The 25,131-nt window shown below is 49.0% G+C and overlaps 1 protein-coding gene across 11 annotated transcripts in view; it reads right to left on the bottom strand.

Annotated features, from left to right (window-relative positions):
• Nucleotides 1-410: 410 nt before the first annotated feature.
• Nucleotides 411-25,131, bottom strand: part of Garnl3 (GTPase activating Rap/RanGAP domain like 3) — a 143,372-nt gene continuing 118,651 nt past the window's right edge. For 9 of the 11 annotated variants that reach the window (XM_042274836.2, XM_076568862.1, XM_076568864.1 and 6 more), the window contains 11 exons: nt 21,740-21,838; nt 21,366-21,482; nt 19,456-19,634; nt 17,459-17,617; nt 16,450-16,516; nt 12,709-12,816; nt 10,816-10,934; nt 7,715-7,853; nt 4,526-4,741; nt 3,453-3,582; nt 411-868 (listed from right to left, as the gene is read on the bottom strand). In XM_042274836.2, coding sequence (XP_042130770.1) covers nt 691-868; nt 3,453-3,582; nt 4,526-4,741; nt 7,715-7,853; nt 10,816-10,934; nt 12,709-12,816; nt 16,450-16,516; nt 17,459-17,617; nt 19,456-19,634; nt 21,366-21,482; nt 21,740-21,838 — 1,511 coding nt within the window. In that variant the 3' untranslated portion in view covers nt 411-690. The remainder of the gene's footprint in view (nt 869-3,452; nt 3,583-4,525; nt 4,742-7,714; nt 7,854-10,815; nt 10,935-12,708; nt 12,817-16,449; nt 16,517-17,458; nt 17,618-19,455; nt 19,635-21,365; nt 21,483-21,739; nt 21,839-25,131) is intronic. The other 2 variants (XM_042274837.2, XM_076568863.1) reach the window with 1 other exon arrangement.

Genomic DNA, 25,131 nt, shown 5'->3' with positions numbered 1-25,131 from the left:
CATACCCAACACTGCAAAACAAAGCAGGTGGACCCTCTCAAGGGAGCGGGGCAAGAGCTCTGCGTGGCAAGGATCCACTACTTCCTGGCTACACGGCCTCACAGTCACAGGATGCATGTGTCCCAAGACTCTGCAATGCTCTTGCCTTATTATTATCTGAGATCGAAGGAGAAAGAAGTGGGAGGCTTCATCTATCTTTCCCAGGTTTCTAGGCAGGAGTGTGGGGCCCCACCCCAGTGAACACAGGCAGCAACAGGGCCAAGGTGCAGAAAGAAAACTTATTTATATATAGTAAAATTAAAAAGCAGCATCTTTTTTCATAAAAGAAGCATAGTATGTGACATAAGTCAAACTTACAAAAAATAATTTCCATCTAAATCTATAAAATATAAGAGGAGGGTTGCAGTGAATAAGAATGAACATTTCTGATTTATTCAAAGTTTTGATCTAAAACCTCAATGAAATCTACCACCTTTATTACAAGGGGATTGACGGTTCCTTATGGGAGAGACAAGGGTCAAGAAGGATGGCACTGGACTCCGCCGGAGGGTGACCCAGCTGGCTGAGGGTGTGGGAGTTTGGTCCAGTAGATGGCGGCCCGGCTGAAGGCGCACTTGGTTGAGCCAGGATGCTGGAGCTGCTGACAGTATAAACCTGCGTACGGAAACTAAGGGTGGCCAACGAGACGCACTATTTCAAATCAATGATGTCTTCCTCTGAGGAGGCCATGAGCTGGAAGGGGCTGCTGCCTGGGCCTGAGCTGCCCTCCTTGTCCAGCACCGGGGGGTCCTGATCAGAGCTGGCCGAGTGGTTATGGCCCTCAGCATTGGCTTCGGAAGCAGGGCTTTCCAAAACTCCGGATGGGATCCTGGAAGAGAGAAGCTACTGTCCAGGCGTGTTGCTTGCTCTCCTGTTCTCTTGGGCTCAGCGTTGCCTTGGCCACTGATCCCCCATTCTTCTTCCTTTTTTCTTTTTGGTTTTCAAGACAGGGTTTCTCTGTGTAGCCCTGGCTGTCCCACAACTTGCACTGTAGCCCAGGCTGGCCTTGAACTCACAGAGATCTCCTGCCTCTGCCTCCGGAGTGCTGTGTAACCACCGCCTGGCTGATCCTCCATTCTCAGCATTCACCCCAAGCCAGCTCTGTGCTGGACTCTTCCCTGACCTCCCATCAAAGTGGACCTTCTATCTGCCATTCTGTCATTTGTTTATTAGTGTTGTTGTTTTTTAAAAAGATTTATTTTGCCAGGCGGTGGTGGCGCACGCCTTTAATCCCAGCACTCAAGAGGCACAGGCAGGCGGATCTCTGTGAGTTTGAACCCAGCCTGGTCTACAGAGAGAGTTCCAGGACAGCCACAGTGGTTACACAGAGAAACCCTGACTCAAAAACAAACAAACAAACAAACACTAAAACCCCTCAAAACACCTAACAATGAACAGATGTGTTTTTATTTTACAAGTGTGGATCTGTCTGCATGTATGTCTGTCTGCGTGTATGTCTGTGTATTATGTGCATCCTGTGCTCTCAGGGGCTAGAAGAGGGCATTAGATCCTCTAGAAGTGGAGTCACAGATGACTGTGAGCCACCATGTGGTACTGGGAATTGAACCTGAGTCCTCTCGAAGATCAAGCAATGAATGCTCTTAACGGCTGAGCTGTCTTTCTAGCCCCTCATACTGTGAGCTAGGGTCAGGCTGGCCTTGAACTTACTGTGACTCTCCTCCCTCTAATCCAGGTCTGAACCATCATCCCTAGCCACCTACAGTTTTTTTATATAATTTATTTTTTTAAATTTTATGTGCATTAGTGTTTTTCCTGTATGCATGTCTGTGTGAGGGTGTTGGATCCTGGAGTTATAGACAGTTGTAAGCTGCCATGTGGGTCCTCTGGGGTAGTCAGTGCTCTTAACCACTGAGCCTTCTTTCCAGCCCCTTATCTTTACTCTTGGTATTTTAGACAGGGTCTCAATATATAGCTCAATATGTTGCTCTGGCTGGTCTGGAACTCATTATACAGACTGGATTGGTTTGAACTCAGAGATCTATCTTTGTTCTTCTGAGTGGTGGGATTTAAAGTACGTGCCACCATGCTGGCTCTCTTTTTAAAAAAAATACCAAATGTGTATTTTATGTACATAATTGTTTACGGGCATGTATGTCTGTGTCCGGTGTGTCTGGCACTATCGGCTCCCCGAAGCTGGAGTTAGAGGCAGCTGTGAGCAGCCATGTGGGAGCTGGGAACTTGGGCCTCTCTGAGCAGCCAGTGCTCTTGGGCACAGTCATTTCTCCAGGCCCTTAACTTCGGAGCACGCTGTTTCTCCACGTGAGGCTAGCCTGAGTGAGGCTGGCCCTTCCCACCGGGCAGCCTGAGACCCTCTGCACAGGTGGCAGGACAGTCCACTCTGCCACACTTAACGGCCCGTGGACCCTCTGAAGGTCCAGACAGGGAGGACTTGGTCACCTCCCTTCCCCCAGCTTAGTGCTGAGTGCCAAAGTAGCTTGGACAGATGTTCCAGTCCTTCCAGAAGGGCGCATGCGCTGTCGCTGAAGGGACCACATCTGTGAGGCAACAAGCATCTGTCCACATGTGCTGAGTTGCCATTCAGAAGGGCTCTTCCTGCTCACGGGCCACCAGTTCCGGAAAGTGGCTGACCCTAAACTCTTACTAAGCAATCTTGTTTTTGTGAATCTTCATCAACCAGTGATCCACAAATAGTCTCTTCGGAGAGAGGTCAGTGGGAGTGGAAGGGGACAAGAAAGAGTAACTGGGGTGTGTGTGACTACGATTAAAATACATTACTACATACGTCCTAACAGTTTCTCTCTAGGACTGGGTGTCGTGGTACATGGCTTTTCTTTTTTCTTTTTTTGGTTTTTCTAGACGAGGTTTCCCTGTGCAGCCTTGGCTGTCCTGGAACTCACTCTGTAGACCAGGCTGGCCTCGAACTCACAGAGACCCGCCTGGCTCTGCCTCCCGAGTGCTGGGATTAAAGGTGTGCGCCATCACTTGTGCAGCATTCAGGAAGCAGTCTGAGGCCAGCCTGGTCTACATGGTGAGTTAGGTTAGCCAAGGCCACATAGTGAAGCCTTTTCTAAAAAGGTGTCTTTCTCTGTTGTTTCTCTCTCATACACATGTATGCGAGCACATGTGTGTGTTTTGTGCATGTTGGTTGCGTGTGTGTGTGTGTGTGTGTGTGTGTGTGTGTGTGTGTGTGTGTGTGTTGTGCATGTTGGCTGCGGCTCTAGCTGACTGTCTCTAGGCCCTCTGAATTCATTTAGTGAACATCAGCTGGACGGCTGATGGCAGTGTCCTCTTGTCTCAGCCCCATGTGTCAGCTGTTCTCTCTGGACCCTCAGTGTGGGGCTGGCTGCTGACGCTGTGGGGTGCTGGCCAGTGGACCTCCTGGGCATGCTGGCACTCACTGGGCAACCACGCAGAGCAGGGCTTCTTCTTACCTGTCACTGCTAGCTGACCTCACAGCCTCTGGCTTGGGGTCTCCTTGACTTTCTTCTAACCGTTTCCGGGATTTTGATTTGGCCCTTGGTGCTGCTCCGTCTGACCTGGGTCCACCATCATCAGAGAGACCTGTGTCACAGAGGAGAACCAGAGGTCAGGGGTCATTACCACAGGGGACAGATTTGCCTTTTTAATTCTTTAAAATTTTAAAAGTTCTTTGAGAATTTCACACAGGATGTGTTTTGATCAGATCCACCCTGGTTTCCCCCTCCCCGTCCAGTTTTCCTGCCCCTTTTATCCTTACTGGTACATTATTAGGCTTGACACAGTAGCAAAGATGACAGAGATATATTTTTGAATGGGTTTTCTGTTGGTGAACTCTATTCTCTCTGATTATAAAGTGTATAGACACTGCAACACACACACACAGTCTCAGAGAACTCTAACAGTGGTGAGGCCCCTAAAGTCCTATAGTGTTCTCATAAGCTGCCTGTTCCCCCCTTAAAATGGCTTAGTCAGCTTTCTGTCCATCATCGGTGGGAAATGGTCCAAAATTCACTGGTGTAGATGTAATTATTATTGATGGATTCTAAATCTCTGCTGAAAGGGAGTTTAATTTTTTATTCCATTTATTTGTGTTGTGTGTTTGTGAGTGCTTGTATGGTGTGTGTGTGTGGAGAGGAGAGAACAACTTGAGGAAGTTAGTTCTCACCTTCAGACTTCAACCATGTGTGTCCTGGGCCTCGAACTCAGGTCGGCAAGCTTGACAGCAAGTGCTTGTACCGTCTGAAAGTCCTTAGGACACGCATGTGACAAAGTCTTTCTTTGTGTTAATTATATTACATAATTATACATAATTATATTCAGGAACAAGAAATTATGTCCAGGCAGCAAGATGGTCCAGTGGGTAAAGGCACTGGCCATCAGGCTGATGACCTGACCTCTGCCCCGCTGGTGGGAGGAGAGGACCGGGTCCTGCGAGTTCTTCCCAAGTGCCCGCCCAGTTTTGCCAAGGGGAAATCCCGCTGGTCGACTGACAAGCTGTGGGAACACCCCTGGCGGCTGGTATTACCTAGCAGTTCCCTGCGGGTCCTGCTTGCTATTTCTTTAATTTCCATGCGTGACAGGGACAGGGAGTGAGTGACAGGGATGGCAGCGACGCCAAGGCCGATGGAGGTGGGCGGTGTGATGACCTTGGACACCAGGGGCGACTTCAGAGGCCGCTCGATGCTTCTGCCCACAAGGTTTCTGAGTGGAATCCTGTACAGATTTTTAGACTGAATTTCACCTGAAACACAATTTGGAAAAGACCAGAACTTTAGGCTCATGTTATTTACAACAGAACAGTTTCTGTCTTTAAAAGTTTTAAATGACATTGTTGAGAGTGTGTGTGCATGCGTCCATGCACTTGCAGGACCCGGTCCTCTCTTCCCATCAGCGGGGCAGAGGTCAAGCTCAGGTCATCAGCCTGATGGCCAGTGCCTTTACCCACTGGACCATCTTGCTGCCTGGACATAATTTCTTGTTCCTGAATATAATTATGTGATATAATTAGCACGAAGAAAGACTTTGTCACATGCTGATGACGCCCAATGGCTCCGTGTGTCCGAGGGACTTTCTTTCTTTTGTGGGGATTTGATAAAGTACAGTTGTGCTTGTACACGGGACAGGAGAGAACAGGAGAGAGGGGAACTGCCCACCCGGGGCCGCATCTGAACAATGAGTGATAAAGATGACTGACGGGGCAAGCAGTCAGGAGAAATGCTGTTCTTGGCCCCACAGGAGCCTGGCACTGGACACGATGTGCAAAAGGAGAGTGACACCCGAGTCTCTGGGGACGTGTGCAAAGCAGAGTGACACCCGAGACTCTGGGGACGTGTGCAAAGGGAGAGTGACACCCGAGTCTCTGGGGTGTGTGCAAAGGGAGAGTGACACCCGAGTCTCTGGGGACGTGTGCAAAGCAGAGTGACACCCGAGTCTCTGGGGACGTGTGCAAAGCAGAGTGACACCTGAGTCTCTGGGGACGTGTGCAAAGCAGAGTGACACCTGAGTCTCTGGGGGCGTGTGCAAAGCAGAGTGACACCCGAGTCTCTGGGGTGTGTGCAAAGCAGAGTGACACCTGAGACTCTGGGGTGTGTGCAAAGCAGAGTGACACCTGAGTCTCTGGGGTGTGTGCAAAGCAGAGTGACACCCGAGTCTCTGGGCTGCAGATTTAGCCGTGAAACTCACTGGCACTGGCACCCCCTGAGGAGAAACACATGATGCACTAGCTGGATGCACTCTGGCTTATTCTTTTCTCCGTTGAAAGCGCTGTTTTACAGAATGGGATTCCTCCTATTTTTGTTTGTTTGTTTGGTGTGTGTGTGTGTACATATGTATATGGAGGCCAGAGGGGTGTGTGTGTGTGTACATATGTATATGGAGGCCAGAGGGGTGTGTGTGTGTGTGTGTGTGTGTGTACATATGTTTAAAGAGGCCAGAGGGGTGTGTGTGTGTGTACATATGTATATGGAGGCCAGAGGGGTGTGTGTGTGTACATATGTTTATAGAGGTCAGAGGGGTGTGTGTGTGTATGTACATATGTATATGGAGGCCAGAGGGGTGTGTGTGTGTGTGTGTGTGTGTGTGTGTGTGTACATGTTTATAGAGACCAGAGGGGGTGTGTGTGTGTACATATGTATATGGAGGCCAGAGGTGTGTGTGTGTGTGTGTGTGTGTGTGTACATATGTTTATAGAGGCCAAAGGGGTGTGTGTGTGTGTGTGTGTGTGTACATATGTATATGGAGGTCAGAGGGGTGTGTGTGTGTGTGTGTGTACATATGTATATGGAGGCCAGAGGGGTATGTGTGTGTGTGTGTGTGTACGTATGTATATGGAGGCCAGAGGTTTCTCCAACTTACTTCTTGGGACAAGGTTTCTCACAGAACCTGGAACTTGATAGACTAGCTAATCAGTGCGCGTACCCCAGGGATCTTCCCAACCCCAGCACTGGGCTTAGGAGTGTGTGCCACTGTGCCTGACCTTTTATGTGGGTGCTTGGGATCTGAAGTCAGGTCCCCATGCTTGTGGAGCAAGTGCAAGCAATTAACTGAATGAGTCATTGATTCAGCCCCCTGCCTTTCTTTTCTTTTTAAAAAATTTTAATTTTAATTAATAATAATAACAATAATTATTATTTTGAAACAGGGTTTTCTCTATGTAGCCCTGGCTATAATGGAACTCAGTAGAGAGACCAGACTGGCCTTGAACTCAGAGATCCACCTGCCTCTGCCTCTTGAGTGCTGGGATAAAGGTGTGTGCCATCATGTATGGCTTTTATTGTTATTTTAATATAAAGTTTCTTAAGAATTTTTTTTTTTGAGACAGGGTTTCTCTGTGTAGCTTTGGAGCCTGTCCTGGAACTCACTCTGTAGCCCAGGCTGGCCTCGAACTCACAGAGATCCGCCTGCTTCTGCGCCACCACCACCTGGCTGTTTCTTAAGAATTTTACCAATTCAAAGGACAAAGTTTATTTATTGGTTTGTTTTTGAGACAGGTCTCACCACCTAGTCCAGGCTGGCCCTGAATGTGGGATCCTCTGTCTTACCAACCTCACAAGTGTTGGGAATGCAGCCAAGCAAGTTCTTTTTACTGGCTTTAAATAGTAACATCTTCAACAACTCTAACTGCTACTACTTCTCCTCCTCCTCATTTTTCTTTGTTGCGGGATTTTTCATCGTATTGCAACACTCTGAGACTGTTAATAAAGTTAACCTTGAATCAGGGAGTGGAGTTAACAACCAGCTGACTGGAATTAGCCACAGAGATTTTGGAGGACCCAGGATACGATAAGATAGAGAGATAAGATAGAGAGGGAGGGTCTTTTTGATCTGGGAAGCGTGGAGAGAGGGTCAGCTGGTCCTTCCTCCGATGCTTTCTTGATCTATCAGGTTTTTACTCCAATATCTTACTCCCGAGTTTTTAGTGATAATAGAACAATTTGGATAAATGCTTCACCTCTTCATTTTTGTTTTTTTGAAACAGGGTCTCTTTCTACATAGCCTTGATTGTCCTGGAACTCACTCTGTAGCCCAGGCTGGCCTGGAACTCACAGAGATCTGCCTGCCTCTGCCTCTTGAGTGCTGGGATTCAAGGCGTGTGGCACTATGCCCAACCTGAATAGTAACTTCTTTAGCAGTGATTATGTCTAGCTCTGACAGGAAGCCAAAGGAACCATGATTCAGGGGCTCTGTTAATAAAGCAGTAAACGAAGGACTTCACCTTCCCCCAGGGAAGAAGGAAACAGCAGAGTATCCCGGGCTGGAGGTGTCTGAGGAGACGTGTGGGCGCTGGCCCCCTTGGAGCTGCTGGCAGATGAGCCCTCATGCACAGCCGTGGCTGCGGTGAAGTATATGTCTGACTGGAAGGGAAGAAGAAGCGTTAGCAGCTGCCTTGTATCCCAGGCTCTGCACCACTGCCAAGACCGACTGCTTCCCAGGCCTGGAGGCGACTTCCTGACCTCCTCCTCAGAGCATGCAGCGCAGACCCGGGGCTCATCCAGCTGGACTTTCCCAAGGATTTGCTCTCCTTATCTCTGCACTGACCTACACTAGCAGAGTCACTTGTCACACATCTGTAAACCCAACGCAACCCACAAACGTCCCCTCGGAGTCTCAGAACTGGGACGGACCTCGGGGACTCAGTCAGGCCCATTCTGCAGGGGGAAGACATGGACGTCTGCCTCATGGAGTCAGCATATACTTCAGCATGCCCTCGTGTGCTCACTTGGCAACAATGGGAAGACATCACATGTGTTCTTGAGAGCCAACTCTCAGGAAGTTTGCAAGCCAGATCTTAAACATGGCCATCATTAAAAATCAAAAGTACAAATTTAGCTTTTTGTGTGTGGTGTTTACCCACGTGTGTATGCAATATGCACATCAGTGCACCTGCATGGGGCCAGAGGAGGAAGTCAGGAGTCCTGCTCCATCACTCTCCACTTGACTTCCTTAAGAGAGGGTCTCTCACTGAACCTGGAGCTAGGCTGGTAGCCAAAGTCCCAGCAATCCTCCTGTCTCTGCCTCTCACAGCACTGGGCTTGCAGGCATTGCTGTGAACACATCTAGATTTTTACGTGGGTTGTGGGGATTTGAACTCAGGTCCTCATCTTGCTCTGCAAGCACTTTTAACTGCTGATCTCTCTCTCCAGGCAAACAGAATAAACTAATATTAGAGGCCAAGATCCTCAACAACACTCTTAACTATTTGGCTACATTTACTACGGTTTAGGAGCTCCTGCCTGGCTCCTGCTGACTCTTGTGTCAGCCACATCCACTGGACAGACACGCTGGACACTGGTGAGCTCTACCAGTAACAGCTTGGATAAAAGTGGGTTGAGGGTTAGGATTCTATACATGCGCAGCTTGGGGTCTTGTCTGGCGCCTTATTGCGTCAACTGGCAACTGTGTCCCCGCTTTAAAAAGCTACACGCGGACCCCTACGTTCTCTCTCTGGCCTCTCTTTCTGTTTCCTCTCTGCCAGGCTTGGATTCTCCGTCCTATCCCTTCTTCTTTCTAATAAAGCCCATTCTAACTCTGGTAACCATGGCTCATGACTCTTCCGCCGAACAACCAGCGCCGTTTATCCTTTCATTGAGTCTAGGGGCTGCAGCTGGAGTACGTTCTGGTTTAAGAGGTATGATTTGTTTCTGGAGAGATATATTTAAATACTTTAATTTCCTCTCTTTCCATATTGCCTCTCCTTCTGTATTCTCCCCTCTCCGCGTGATCTCTCTGTCTCTCTGTCTCTCTTCCCCTCTCTCCCAATAAAGCTCTAGCTCTAGAAAGGTTAAATTATATATATATATACTTTAATTTTGTGTGTGTGTGTGTGTGTGTGTGTGTGTGTGTGTGTGTGTGTGTGTGTACCTGAGTCTACATCTATACAGGAGTTCTGGGAGCTCAGAAGGACTGTCCCTTGGAATAGACATTGTGAGCCACCACATGGATGCTGAGAACTGAACCTGGGTCCTCTACAAGAACACTAAGGGGACTTAGCCCATGAGCTTCTCTCCAGCACAGAGAAACAGAGAAACTGTTTAACACTCAATTACATATTAGACTTTTTTTTTTCCTGGAGTCAAAGTCTTACTTTGTATCCTAGGCTATCTTGGAGCTCACTATGTAGTTCAGACTGGCCTCAAATGCATATCTTTCCTCCTGATAGCCCTACAAATGCTGAATTTACAGATGTGAGCCACACATCCAGCCACATGACAGATTTCTTGACATAACCTACTTGAACAATAATGAGTAGACTGTGGTAGGACTCCAACTTAGGGTGGAGTTGAACCTGTAGTTTGGTTATGGATACAGGTCTCAGCAAAAATTAGAAAGCATATCTTGTGAGAACTAAGTGGTTATGGGTTTTATTAAGATGAGCATATTTTACTGTTAACTGTAAACTGAAGCTGTGTTATATCAGTAAACTTACAGTCAATGTTTTAAACATATACCTATTTTGGGAGCACTGGTGTACACACTGGAGAGGACAGCCCGGTCCCTGTGCTCACAGCAGACATTGCAGCAGGGAGACGAGGAGTAGCTGCCTCCAGCCAGCACGACTAAGATTAAGACTGAGAAAGGGCCACAGGGAATGAGGCAGGGGTGCTATCCTGGCCTGGCAGGGTGAGAGGAGACTTTGTGGGGTTCACTCATGGTGGAGCACTAGACAAAGACACCCCAAGATGTGGTCAGTTGGTGAGCCACGGTTCACAGGAAAAAAAACTCAAATTGAAGCTAGACAATGAGCATGGAGGAAAGTGTGGGCTCAGTGGGTCAAGGCACCTGCTGCCAAGCCTGACAACCTGAGTTTCCTACCTGGGACCCACACAGCGGAAGGAGGGAGCTGATCAAGGCAGGGTGTCCCCTGACTTCCACGTGTGTGTTGTGTATAAGCACATACACATACAGTCACAGACAGACAGACAGACAGACACACACACACAGTCCAAAATTAAAGATCAGGAGAAGAAGGTGCTATTTCACAGCTGCATTCCCAGGCTGACAATGACCAATGGCTCTCTGTCAAGGCAGGGAGCTCTCGTGGCACTGGCTCTGTCCTACTTTTACATGTTCTAAGGACTCAACTGAGCTGGTCAGGTCTGCACAGCCAGTGCCTTCCATGCTGAGCCGTCCCACCAGTCCTGAGGGAGCATTTGGAAGCTCAAGGAGGGCACACATGAAAAGCCCTGATCAATCTTGTCAGCGTCCCCCTCCCTCCTGGCACTCTGACACAGAACAGCGGTCCTGGTGTGACAATCAGCAGCGTTTGCTCATTTGACACCTCTGGGTGCAAAGGCCATAAGACTGCATTCCACTCACCCTGGAGGCCACGAGCTGCAGCTGGGGCACAACTGCTGTGTGGACCAGGTTCCCATTCACCACCAGGCGGATCTCCATGGAGTCGGTGGTGAAGGCCAGGAGGTATGGGAAGGCGCAGACTGCAAGGGAACAGACGGGCCTGGTGGCTGGTGGCTGCAACTGCTGTCATCTTCACCACTCCAGAAACTTCCATCCCTCCTGTTCCTGCCTGCTTCACATGGATAGGCCTGCCTCTCTGGTGTGCCCGCTAACCAGTTGTCATGGCTACGACCCTGCCTGACACCCCATTGCCTGGTCTTCTGGTGGCTCCACTGCCCAGTCCTGGGGGACTTTCCCCACATTGTCCAGACTATAGGTTGACCCCCTTCAGCATGTGAGTCCCGCATGTCACCCCATCTCTGCACCTCTGGCCTTGTGTCACAGGCAGCAGTGTGTCCTCCTTCAGAGTGTCCCTGACTTGGATGCTCTGTTCTCTGTTACAGCTGGAGCTCCTCACAATGCTGTGGTGACATGCTGACTTCCTGCACCGAGGCTTCCATTATACCTGTGTAGGCGGACTCTCTCAGGGCTCAGCACAGGTGACCTGTCCATTTGGGGGTGTCCTTGGTGACTCATTCTCCTACATGAGGCCTCTTGCCCTGACCTCTCCAGTGCTTGCCTCAAAGCCCAGGTCAGTTTCCATTCCTCCTTTTGTCCGATCTCATCTGTCCTCACAGCCTGACCAGGCACCAACTTCAGGTCTGCTCTCTCAAAAATCTGATGTGGGTCTTTCAGCAGATAGGTTTTTATTATTGTTTTGTTTTTTAGACAAGTTGGCCATGAATTTGCCAGGTGTCTCTGCACATCTTATGAACCTCTTGCCTCTATTACCCAAGTGCTAGGCTTACAGGCCTGTGTTACCACAGCCTGCACAGCAGTGAGGGAAAAAGTCCTAAGCAGAGCACTCTTGGTCTCGGGGCGACTCTCTGATTCCTACTGTGCTCTGTGAACTACTCATATCCCGGCACTTGTTTTCAAGGTTTTTATATCCCTACTATTTGTAGTGCTGGGAATATAATCCAAGGCTTGTGGATGCTAGGCAAGCACTGTACCATGGAGCCATATCCCAACATCTGGGAACTTGCTTTTACCTTTTTTTTTTTTTTTTTTTTTTGAGATAAGGTTTCTCTGTGTAGCCCTGGTTGTCTGTAGACCAGTCTGGCCTCAAACTCACAGAGATCCACCTGCCTCCGCCTCCCAAGTGCCAGGATTAAAGGCGTGTGCCGCCGCTGCCGCTGCCGCTGCCGCTGCCGCCGCCGCCACCACCACCACCACCTGGCTTTGATTTTGCTTTTTAAAATTACATTTTAATGTGTATGTGGTGGTGGGTGGGGGTGCACATGTGGAGGTCAGGGACAACTTGTAGGAGTCAGTTCTCTCCTTCTAGCATATGGGTCTGGGTCATCGGAACTCAGGCCATCAGACTTTCAGCAAGTATTTCTGCCAGCTAAGCCATCTTGCCTGTCCCACCCTGGCATCTTAGTGGCAGGTGTTTTGCTGGCCCCTGAGGGTCTGGACTTTCAGCAGGTAAGAACAGCACTGATATCTGTGCTTCTCCCCAAGCCAGTCAGTGCACTGGCTGGAGCTGGCTGGTGAGTGTTAGAAAAGGCCTGCCAGGGAATGACAGATTATATTTCATTGCTTTCTAATGTCATGTGCCTAGGAATGAGAAGAGCCAGGGGGACATAAGAATCTAAACAGGGAGCATAAAAATTATCCAACAGCAGAGTATTTGAAGAATCTCCATGCCCCAAAATGTGTGCTAGTTTCGGAAGAAGCCCTAGTTGCCCACAGGAGACCAAGCCCTGTGGTGGTTAGCCAGGGGCAGGGAGCCACAGAAAAGGTTTTCCTTACCAATTGCATATGGAGCCTGGTTCCAACAGAACTGGAAATCCGATGCCGAGGGTTGAAGCAAAAAAGAGCCACCATTAAAGGGGCAAACCTTTTTATAGATGCAACTGTCTGCAACAAAAACAATCGCAACATGTTTTGTTAGAGACGACACCCAGATCCCTGCATCCAGAGAAAGAGGGCACAGGCACCGGGCAGAATCCTCCAGCTGGGTCTCTGGGCCCAGGCTGGACTTGGATTTGTAGCAATGCTCTGGCCTCAGCTTTCCAAGTGCTGGACTGAAGTTAGTCACCACACCCAGCCCTCTCTGCCAGGTTATCACAAGCAGCCACTGCCACGCTTGGGCCAGAGGCTGAGGGTTGTGAGGCGGTCGCAGCAAGAATGACATTGGCACCATGTATGCTAACAGCTGCCACCTGGAGAAAATACACTGTGTGTCAAGCATGGTGCTGTGAGAAGACGGTCCATTTAATATGCCTGGCTTCAGAAGGGAGATGCTGTTACCTGTAAGGTCACTCTGCATATGAACTTGAGGTTGGGAGAGGTGAGGCAGTCTACCCTGAGTCCCATAGCTCCACCTGGGGCAGAGTGTTTGAATGAAGCTAGGCAGGGCTGCAAAGGGAACTTTGCCTTATCATCACGCCAGAGAAAGATTCAGAATGGGCAGCCCAGGGGCGGACGAAGCCTTTCTACAAGGCAGGTCACCCTTGAGCCTTACCCACCACAAGCACGGCAGGAGTTGCATGTGCCCTCTGTGATGGCCATTCTTGGTTGTTAGCTTGACTACATCTGGACTCAACTAAAACCCAAACGGCTGGGCACACCTGTGAGGGACTTTTGCTTCATCATTTGAGGTGGGAAGATACACTTCTAATGTGGATCTTTGAGGTGGGAAGACAAACCTCTAATCTGGGCCACATCTTCTGCTGGCAGCCTCTATAAGGAGATGGAAGAAAGAAACTCTTTCTCTTTCCTGCTTGCTCTCACTAGCACATCCATTCCTTCACTAGCATTGGAGCCTACTTCTTTGAGATTTAGGTTAGACATAGACTGAAGAACATCAGAGACATCCAGCTTCACGGACTGAACAACTATTGGATTCTTGGACCTTTCATTCATAAGCAGCCATTGTTGGATTAGCTGGACCACAGCCTGTAAGTCATTCTAATAAATGCCCTTTATATATATATATATATATATAGTATATATAATATATAATAGATTAATGAGAGAGAGAGATTCATTCTCTAAATTCTGTTACTCTAGAGAACCCTGACTAATACAACTTCCTAACATGTTTCTTGAGAACATGAACCATGTGTATATCCCCTTGCAGAACTTCAGCTATGTTAAGGCCAGTTTAATTCAGCTACCGGGTCCTGGTCTATTCTGATCTTTGAACATTAGTGTATATGGCTCAGACCTTCACAAAGTAAGAAAGCTTTTGTAGGGACAAAGCCCCCTTTCTTTAGAGAAGCTGTTTAAGCCTTCCCACACACTTTTAAGATAATGAAGATAACAACTATATTTGTTACATATGTGTGTTTTGAGAGAGGGTCTTGCCATGTATCCCAGGCTGGCCTGGAACATATAAGCCTCTTGACTCACTCTGCTGAGTGCTGGTATTACAAGACTGTGCCATCATACCTGCCTTAAAATTATTTTACTTATTTATTTTTATTTTGTGTGTATGAGTGTTTTGTCTGCATGTATGTCTGTGCACCACATGTGTGCCTGGTGCCTGTGGAAGCCAGAAGAGGACACCGGATTCCCTTAACCTGCAGTTATAGAAGGTCGTGAGCTGTGTGGGTGCTGGGAACTGAACCTGGGTCTCCTCAAGAGCAGTCAGTGTTCTAACCACCGAGTCATCTCTCCAGTCTGTTTTTACTTGGGTGGGGTTGGGGAGAGCCAGTTCTTTCCCCATAGATTTTTTTTAAAATAAAGTCACAGGATTGCACTCTTAAGACCCACTGTTTGGAGGAATGCTTCCGCTAAAACTTGTGGATGACTGTCCCTTCGAGATGACTCAGAGTGGGAGCTTCTGTCCTGCCTTCTCTGGACTATTCCCTGTTAAGTCTTGAATTTTGAAGATGACACCCTCCAGATAAATTTTCATGTTGATAACTGGGTTTTTATATATATAAATAATTTATACTTAATATTTATATTAAGTATAAATTATTTATCAAAGTATCTGATCTGATCTATGAGCTATAACCAGAATTGCTACCCTAGAAATTGATGGTTCTAGGCTGAAAAAAAGTTTTTCATTTTAGTTAACCCTTACCCAGGAAATGATCTCACTTCCATCTATTTAAAAATAACTTAAAAAGAGATTTATTTATTGTATGGATATGAGTGTTCTGCCCGAATGTACGTCTGTGCGCCACATGCAAGCCTGGTGCCCTCAGGTCAGAATAGGGAGTTGTGTGCCCTGGAACTGGAGTCAGATGGTTGTGGTTGCCATGTGGGTACTGGAAACTGAACCTGGGTTCTCTACAAGAGTGACACATGCTGGTAATCCCCCCATTAGTCCTTGAAATGCTAGAAGTCAGTATCTAATACATTTGCTCTGTCCAAAACCCACCCTGCTGGGGACCCAAACTAATCTGAGTTATGTGAGTCCAATTTATGCTGATTTCATTAACAGCAGGGGGTGGGTGGGTGGACACAAAAAATTACAGGTTAAAAGCCAGGGCTGGTGCACACCTTTAATCCCAGCACTCTGGAGACAGAGGCAGAAGATCTCTATGAGTTCAAGGCCAGCCTGGTTGACATAGAGAGTTCCAGGTCAGCCAGGGGTACACAGCGAGACTCTGTTAAAAGAAAAGTTACAGGCTGAGCCCCTAATCCAAAAGTTCTGAAATCTAAATTGACCTAATATCTGACACTCTCTGAGTGCTGACAGGTGAAAAATCCCAAACCTTACCTCATCTGATGGGTCACAGCCCAAATCTAGACACTCTTGCTGGGTGTTCTGAGTACGCCTTTGATCCCAGCATTGGGAGGCACAGGCAGGAAGATATATGTGAGTTAGAAGCTAGCCTGGGCTACATATGGAGTTCCAGGACAGTCAGAACTATGTGAGAACCCATCTCAAAACAGAAATAAAAATAAATAAATAATTCAGATACACTAAAAATAACTAACTCATGAAATTACTTCCTGGCCTTATGTAGGTGTCTATGAAATGTAAATGAATTTTGTGTTTAGACTTGGGTTCCATTTCCAGGATGACTAGTTATGTATGTGGAACTATCCCAGAGTCTAAAAGTCACAAAATCTGAAACACTCTGAGCATAAGCACTTCAGATGAGGGACATTCACCCTGTAGTAACAGAAGATGAAATCTGGTACTGAGGTCAGGGGTCAGAGGTAAACCCTGAGGAAGGCAGGTCACGTCTCCAAGCCTCCTCTGCCTTAGCTCCACATGGAGGAAGGAAGCAGAGCCTGCTGTGGGCCACTGAAAATCTGACCCGGGATTACCTGGCACACAGTAAGGGCCTGCTAGCTGGACGCCACCATCCTCACCCCACACCCTGGAAGCAGGAGCGTGGTGGCAGCTCTGATAAGCACTGAGGGCCACAGCCAGTGGTGCAGGTAGGGATGTGGATTTTAGATGCTCCCTGGTGTATGATGTACGCAGCAAGGCTCATCAGCTCAGTCTAGGGGAGTAGGGAGATCCCATTCTAGCACCCCGAGAAACGGGCTGTTTTGTGCTCGAGCAGACAGCTCCCTACTTACAGTTGTAGCACAGGAGCAGGCCGGCGTCCCCATCTTCATACACATCAACAGCCGCGACAAAATTAACCTGCAACGACAGCAGCAGCCTGGTGCGTGGGGTGGGACACGCAGAAGAACCCCAAGCCTCGCGTGACTCGGCAGGGCCTTGGCCCCAGGGTGCTGCAAGGCCATTTGTGCTTCACCAGTACCCACAGTGCCACGGGGCCTCCGTTACAACGGACTGAGGTGGGAAAGACACATCTTTGCTTCCTTTCCATTCTGGGTGGAACTGTCTAGAAGGTCTGAATCCAGCTGTGTTCCCACATGCTCTCATTTACCCAGAATGCCCAGGTCCACGGGGTGGTCCTGTGTGTCACTCACTCCATCTCACACCGACTCTCAAGTGGACAGCACTGTGCTGTCTTACAGGAGAGGAAAGGAAGTGTGTGAGGAGCCGGAGCCCCTCGGCTGTGGACTGCTCTTCTCCTGCGCCTTCAGCGAGGCTTCTCCTGCCTCCAGCACATGGGGTCTCTGGACACTCGGGTCACCCAGTCTGTCTCCATCTGTCTGTCTTTCCCATGAAGGCAGCGTAAGGCAGTTGAGTAGGTCGTGATATGCTTGACCCTGGGTCACCACTGTCCAGATTTGAGACAAGGGTGCTCAGCCTGGGCTGCAGCCATCCCTTGTCCTTCTGGGGTCCGGAAACTCTGTCCTTGGACGGCAGCTTCATGTGCTCCAGGCTAAGGAGCATATCACATGATACAGATGTACAGCACGTAATTTTATTATTATTATTATTTTGAGACAAGGTCTCATGTGGCCCAGGTTAGCCTCAGTTAGTATGTAGCCCAGGCTAACCTTGAACTCATGATCCTCCTGCCTCAGCGTCACAAGTCAAGAACTAAAGGCACGGACTTCCACATCTCACTAGAGGGTGTAATTTTAAAGAAGCCACACCGTAGCATCTAAAATTAGCAGTCAGCCTCTTGCTTTCTCTTATTCCCAATCCACTCTACATCTGCCAGCTCACCTTGTTGGCCTCCACGTGGTGCAGCCTGAAGGCTTCTCCTGTGCTCTCATTTACCACGTCGAACTGATGCCGATATGCCACACAGATGAGGTTGTCACTCTCTTCGGTTGGCCCGTCCACTAAGGTCATCACTGCTGGGGAGTCACACAAACAGATTTCCTGTGGGGTGAGGCAGAGTAGGACACAAGTTAGGGCACAAGAGCCATCTTCAGACAGCCTCTCCTGCCTGTTCCCCCTTCTACAGGAGTCTGGCCGCCTGGCCAGCGGAGCTCTGCTGCACACACAGGGGTCTCACCAGACTCCTCCTTCCTGTTCCGGAAGGGATGGAGGCCAGGAAGGAAGGGATTTCACAATCTGACTTCACTGCCGAGTGACTTTCGTCTCCACTGTCCCGAGACTCAGTAACAGCCGTATCACTGCTGACCGCCTTGTTGGGAGCGTCACCTGTGTCACCTATGCCCAGCGTCTGCACTGCCCTTGCACCAACCCTGGCATGGGGTGTGGCTGGTGCTCTATGGAGGAAAACACTGTGGCTCCAGATCAGGTTGCTTGCTATGGTCACAACGTTTATATGTGGTAAAGCTATGAGTTGAACTCCGTGACTCTGATTTCAGAGCTCACACTACCTAACTACTCTACATAAATATTCATTATGGGTGGTAACGAGTCTTGAGAAGGCAGACACTTAATTAGGACAAAATGTTAACCTGGTTTAGTGTAACTCTCAGTGTTCTGTCCCCAGAACAGCTGCACAAACCTATGCGCATAATTCAGGAGGCCTTAACGGAGCAGCGAAAACCCTTCTCAGTCTCCTAGTGCTACACTTGGCTCTGGTGGCCAATCCGGGGATACTTCATAGCTTGACGAGCTATAGCTGGTTTGTTTTTTTGAGACACAGTCTCACTATGTAGCTCTGGCTGTCCTGGAACTCGCCAAGTGGACCAGGCAGGCCTCAAACTCACAGAGATCCGCCTGCCTCTGCCTCCAGAGGGCTGGGATTAAAGGCGTGCACAACCATGCCCAACAACTGTAGTTTAGTTTAGTTTAGTTTTTCAGGAGAGGCGGGATGATTGGGAAAGGGACCAACTTTCAGAAGACTTCATCCCTAGGGTTGAACCTCAACCCATCCTCACATCCTGTAGGCCAACGCGGACAGACAGCTTGGCTCCACACTTCTTCCTGCTTCTCCAGCTATCAAGACCACTACAGCCTGCCTGATCCCGCTCTGGCCGTTAGCAGGTCTCCCGATGGCCGCTCCTGGTCCCGGGTGTCTGTCTGCTGCCAAAGCCGTGTGGTAAGATCCCACTTCTTTGCACTGACCTTTCCAGTAGTCCCGACCTTGCTCCAAGCCAAGGCTTCTAGGTCTGCAGAAGTCTGTTCCCAGAGCCATGCCGGACGGTGCCTTCAACAGGCTGAGGGCCTTTGGCTGGCTGCACAGATCCCTGCACCCCCTCCTCAGCACTCCCCCACTCCCACTTCATGAGTGTCTGCTCACAGGTAGACGCCTACTCCTCCTCACTCTACCATTACCCTCTCTATCCTGCGTCCTATCTTATTTTTATTCTCAGTGATTTTTTGTTTTTTGGAAAGGGGATGAGTTTTGAGACAGGGTTTCTCTGTGTAACAGTCCTGGCTGCCCTAGAACTCACTCTGTAGACCAGGCTGGCCTCGAACTCACAGAGATCTGCCTCCCGAGTGCTGAGAGTAAGGTGTGTCACCACACCCGGCCTCAGTGTGTATTTCTGCCAGCCATCAGGTATTTGCTTGTCAACCAGAGGGCGAGCTTGTGGGAAGAGAGACTTTGCACAGTTCGCTGCTGCATGGCCATGCCCAGAACTCAGAGGTTCCTGTGAATGAGCACACGGCTTAGCTATCTGGGTAAGCTAGGGCACAGGAGACTGGGGTTCCACAGGGGTTACTGAGCAGTGGGACGGTCTTGGCTAGACAGGCAGTCAGCTAGCGCCTGGCCAGGAGCAGAAGCTGGACAGCACACCTACCCTGATGTACTGGAACTCCTCAACAGGTGACTCCGACAGAGGGGACAGGAGCGAGGCACCCGGCGCCCCACTTGGCTTGTTGTGTTGTTTCCTTGTGATGAGCAGCAGTTTATTGCGAATGGCAACCACGATTCTCAGTTCTTTGCTGTGGTGAGTGTTAATAGCATACAGGTGGCATCCTGGGGAGAGGAAGGGTGACAGCAGCGTGAGCAGGGAGGGCTGGCAGCTCCCAGGCCTGGGGACCTTGGGGGTGGTTCCCGAGAACCCTGGGAATGAAGCGTAACTGAGACAGACCAGGCATGTTTCTGACACCAGGTGCTGTGGTCCCCAGCTGGGGTCGCTGTTTTGGAAGGCGGTGAACCGTTAGAAGGTGGAGCCTCATTGGAGAAACTGAGTCACTGGGGGTGGGTCTTACAGCCTCGTCCCGCTCCCATCTCCTCCTCCTCCCCTCTCCTCTCCCCCCTCCTCCTCTCCCTCTTCTTCCTCCTCCTCCTCCTCCTCCTTCTTCCTTCTCCTCCTCTTTCTTCTTTTGGTTTTTGGGGACAGGGTTTCTCTGAGTAACCCTAGCTGTCCTGGAACTCTCTCTGTAGATGACCAGGCTGGCCTCAAACTCACAGGGATCCTCCTGCCTCTGCCTCCTGAGGGCTGGGATTAAAGGTGTGCGCCACCACTGCCCAGCTGCTCTCTGCTTCTTGATGAGATGAAACATGGACAGCCACTATATGTCCTGCGCCTGCTTAAATTGTGAGCAACAAGCCCTCCTTCCTCTAAGTTGCTTCTTGCCTCATATTTGGTCCCAGCAAGTAGAAAAGTAACTAATAAGCCAGGAAAGATGGACATGAAAACAAGGTTAGGAAAGGCAAGCCCTTCTAGCCTACAGACTAGACTTGGTTTTATCTATCTGTGTTCTTTTTAGATTTGTTTATGTGTGTGGTGGTTTGAATGAAAATGGCCCACATAGGTTCATATATTGGAATGCCTGGTCCCCAGCTGGTGGAACTGTTTGGGAAGCATTAGGAGGTGTGGCCTTGTCAGGGGAGGCGTGTCACCGGGCTCTGAGGTTTCACAAGCTCACCATTCCCAGTTAGCTCTCTCTGCCTCATGGTTGTTGTCACAAGACATGAGCTCTCAGCTACTGTTCTAAAGCCTGCCTGCCTGCTGCCATGCTGGCCCCTGACTCACCCTCTGAAACTGTAAGCCCCTAATAAATGATGTCTTCTATAGTTGCCTTGGGCATGGTATCAACTTAACACAAGAGAGCAGTAACTAAGACGATGCGTGTGGGTGTCTGGCCTGCATGTGTGTACATGTGTGTGTCTGGTGTCTGAAGGGCAGAAGGGGAGTCACAGGCAGCGAGTGCCAGGAATCGAACCTGGATCTTCTGCAAGAGCAACAGCTGCTCTAACCTCTGGGTCATCTGTCCAGTCCCCGGGCCTGGTTTGTGTCCACCACACAACAGGAATTGAAGTGGAGGTTGATCAGAGTCTTTGTTTCACATTAGTGGAGAACGGAACTCACCTCCAAGACCTGAAACTTGTGGCCCAAAGCTGAACCTTCCCGTCTTCAGCCTGCTTTCCTATTCTCCTAGCTTCTTGGAGAAGCTGAGGTTCTATTTTGGCAGTTCTGGGACTCAAACCCAGGCCTTTGTGGGTGTTTGGCAAGTGACCCGCACCCCCACACTCCTGCTCATTCCCCCCCCCCCAGAGGAGGGGTTGTTTCTTTTGTTCTCTAATTTTCATTTTTATTTTCAGTAGCCTAAAGATTTTAACAGAAACAGTTTCTGTCTTCTTTTGTGACAGTGCTCAGACTCGCTGTGTAGCCAGGGATGGTTTGCACAGCACGGGGAATCGAACCTCGGGCCTCAGACGTTCCCGGCAAGCACTCCACCCTAAGTTACTCCCCAGCCTCACCTTTGGTTTTCTCCAGCTTGTTTTCTCGGCAGTCAGATCTGCTCCTTCCAGTCTGCCTGCCATCAAGGCCTTTCTGCACCGCACTCAGCCGGAAGACGAACAGGCGGGCATCTTTCCCTGGTGACAGTGAGAAGGCAGAGGAGGGATTAGAGAAATCAAACGACCTGCGGGGCCTCCCAGGGCAGATGCACAGACCGGGGTTGGGGGTGTTCCGGGATACGGGCAACTGCATAAACTCTCCTTCCCTCCACTACCCCAACAAGTGGGCCACCAAAGGACACTGACAGCAGGCCAAGGAACGTGACCCTGAGGTCCTGCTGCAGTGGGCCACCCGCCCTCCGTTCTTTCCAGAGAACGCCCTCTGAGGGCAGCACCTTTGTCTGCTCGGAGGACAAGAAGGTCCAGGGCCTCCAGCACGTGCATCTGCTTCACGGGCAGAGTTCTGTCGAACACAGGCACGGACGGGAGGCCGTCTGGAAGAGAAGGCTGGTTACTCCACAGCTGCGGCATGCCTGGGCTGACCTGAGCCTCTCTAGTCAAGGACAGACGCTTCTCCAGCTCACATGAGGTCTCAGAAGGAGTTCAAATGCTGCCCCCTCTGCATGGGAGAACTAATATGCCCACTCGGGGGCATCCAGAACTCTCTACGGGGGTGGGGTGGGCATTTCAGCAAGGACACGAAAGGAAGCTGTTTTTCTTGTTGGTGTCACCAAAGAAAGAGCAGCGTGTCTCAACCCCAAATTTACAGGGGTTGTAGCAAAGGGCTGAACACCATAGAGGAAAAAGAGCAGCCATTTATTATGTTATAATAGAAAGTATTATATCTTGTATTATTTCATGCATTTCTCAAAAAAGTAAGTTTAATACTTCTTTTTACATTTAAAGTGAATACAAACATATCCTACCCCTAGCATTCTCTGTCTGTATCAATAGTAGTCTGCTCATATGGTTTTTGTTTGTTTTGCTTTTCAAGATAAGGTTTCCCTGGCTGTCCTCGAACTCAGCGAGATCTGCCTGCCTCTGCCTCCTGAGTGCTGGGATTAAAGGTGTGTGCACCACCATGCCTGGCTTGCTTATGTTTTTAAAAATGTTTTTATTATTTTTAATTATGTGTAAGTGTGTGTGCCTGCATGTGGATACGCACATGAGAGCATAGGTGTCCTCAGACGCCAGAAGCTTAAGCTCCCTTAGAGCTGGAGTTACTAACGTGGGTTCTGGGAACTGAACTCAGGACCTCTGGAAGAGCAGCCAGTGCTCCTAAGGTCTGAACCATCTGTCTAGTCCACTGCTTATTCATTTTAAATACTTTTTTCAGATATGAATTTGAAATATCTTTTTTAGAGACAAGAAAAATGAAAGAAGTATCAGTTAAATTGTCGAAGTATCAGGAACAAACGTAGCCAAGCAAAAACAGCCAGCAAGAGTTCAGGTGAGCCTCTCAAGAGTGGGCCTCTCAAGACACCGTAATTACGAACAGAATTTGACTTTGGGGTTATTTGGAATTTGCAAGTGGTAATAAGTACACCACTGCCTGTCAGGGACCCTAGGATATATCAGCTGAGGGAACTGTTATGAGTATTCTGCTGCAGAAGGACAGGCTGAGACCACCAGGGATGGTGTGGACATCTCAGGCAGAAGTGGCTAGCTCATTCTTTTTCTGCACTTCCTCTTCAAGGCTTTGCTATGGACCTGGGCTGGTCTGTTTCTTCATAATTTAGATGTAAGGGGGTGTGAGGTTCAGGCCTATCGCAGAAAGTAGAAATGGAGCTGGGAGGTAATCCCTCTCTGGATGCTTCCCAGCAGGGCAGGGCCTCTGTTGTCAGGGTAACACCCTCAGTGGAGAAGGGGTTCCAGCTCCAGCAGGACTGGGAGGCTTTAGATCTGTCTCTAACAGGTCCATGAGATGAATAGCCTGTTCCTGTCTCCCTTAGTCTCCCTTAGGGCTTGCTTCTAGTCCCCCTTTAGAGGGAATGTTATGACAGCCCATCAGCTATGGTCCTTCCTTCTCTACTGATCCAGGGGCTCTGTAACGCTGCCCGTTCAGAACATGAAATGATCATTCCAGTACTGTCATATCTGGGTGAATAACTGCAGTTATCTTATGGGTCCACAGTAGCATCAGCAGTGGCAGGTCACTCCACTAAGGGCTTACTAGGTGCCAGACCCTGATGCTTCCTATGTTCTTGAATTTAGAATATAGGCTGGCACTTGTCACATTCCTATTTAACCAAAAAGGAACTGGATGCTCCAAAGTGTTCAGAAAACTTGTCCGAGTTCCTCCTTGAACATGGGATCCAAGAAGGATGGAGCACGTCCTTGTACACAGGAAACAGAGGTGCACCGTGTACTGCCCAGCCCAGCATGGATTAGCATGCATTCCCCATCCACTCCTTAGTTAGCTAAAGGGATTCTATGTAGACAGGAAGGAGAGAGGCAAGGACAGGAGGAAGTGACAGATTTAATGGCTGCTTGATTAATTATTCCTTTTTGTAATTCTGGCACGAAGACAAAGCCTTTTAGAGAGAGCTTTTCTATTACCATAAGACCTACTTACTCAGTGACCAGTCCCTTAAAGCACATTTGCTGCACTCACAGCACTGAGGGTCCTGAGATTTTAAAAACAATGACCTTGAAAGAAGCAGATTCTGCAGGGCAAGCCTAATGAAATGAAGCAAAGGCTAACGGGCTAGAGCTGGAGTCCCCTGAAACGAAAGGGACAGACTCCCAGAAACAGTCTGTAGTGCGATTATGTGTAGAGCAGAAGGTAAACACTAAGACTATGTGCTGGGACGGTGGCACATGTAAAGGGAGCTCAGGGGTGGACATGGCTGGGCAGCCAGGACAGGGGAGGAGCGGCCTGCACGCCTCTCCAAGGCTGGAAGAAAGGGATTTCCTGGAGACTCACACCAGCCTTTACACCAATGCCACTATTTATACTCTGGATCCAACGGGACAGTTTCAGAAAATACTTGGTAATACTGGCTTGGATCTTAACTTTAAAAAATAGATAATTCATATTTGTTCTGAGATTATATCCACGTGACCCAGGATACTTTCTTTGATCTCAAAGGAGAACTAGTACAACATTTTCAGACTTATTTAACTAGGACTATGGTTTTGGAAATTGGGTCCAAGTCCAACCAGAAATGCTGGTAGAGCTCACTGTGTTTAAGTGGAACGTGGCTGGTACTGTATGTGGTCCTAGTTCTAGACCCACTAAAACAGCCACGTGATCTTACACAGGCTATGGTGTTCCTTCAGGCCTCTGTTCTTCATCTATAAAATCAAAAGACTAAATATCTAACGTCTGTTTTGCTTTTTTAAGACAAAAAGAAACTTTGCTTGTACTTCTGGCAGAAATCTAAGGCTTCTGCAGGCTCTCAGCAGCCCGCTGGGAGCGCGGTAAGACGGCAGCTGCCTTGAGTCGCACCGCGGTGTACCGGAGACGCTGCCGGCACGCAGTGCAGGAAGCCAGCCATCCTGTAAACCCCTCCGTGCATTCCGACCCTCGTCTCCAGTGTGTCCCACACTTTCTACCACTATAAATGATTTTTCAGCCTTTTGACGCCAGAGGCTCAGAGGAGACAGATTTTCTTTCTGGAGATAGGGGAGGGGGAACCCAAGGCCTTACAGCCCAGGCAAGAGCTATACTATTGAACTCGCCCTCTATTTTCTTTAAATCACAAAGATTTTCTCAAATTAAGGATTTAAATTCTGAACTGATGAGTTTTAAGTTATTCTATTAACTTAGTCATGGATATAATTA

This window comes from Peromyscus maniculatus, chromosome 4, assembly GCF_049852395.1.
Source record: "Peromyscus maniculatus bairdii isolate BWxNUB_F1_BW_parent chromosome 4, HU_Pman_BW_mat_3.1, whole genome shotgun sequence".
Taxonomy (NCBI): Eukaryota; Metazoa; Chordata; class Mammalia; order Rodentia; family Cricetidae; genus Peromyscus; species Peromyscus maniculatus.
The sequence above is the reverse complement of the archived record's forward strand: the minus strand, read 5'-3'. Positions and strand labels throughout refer to the sequence as shown.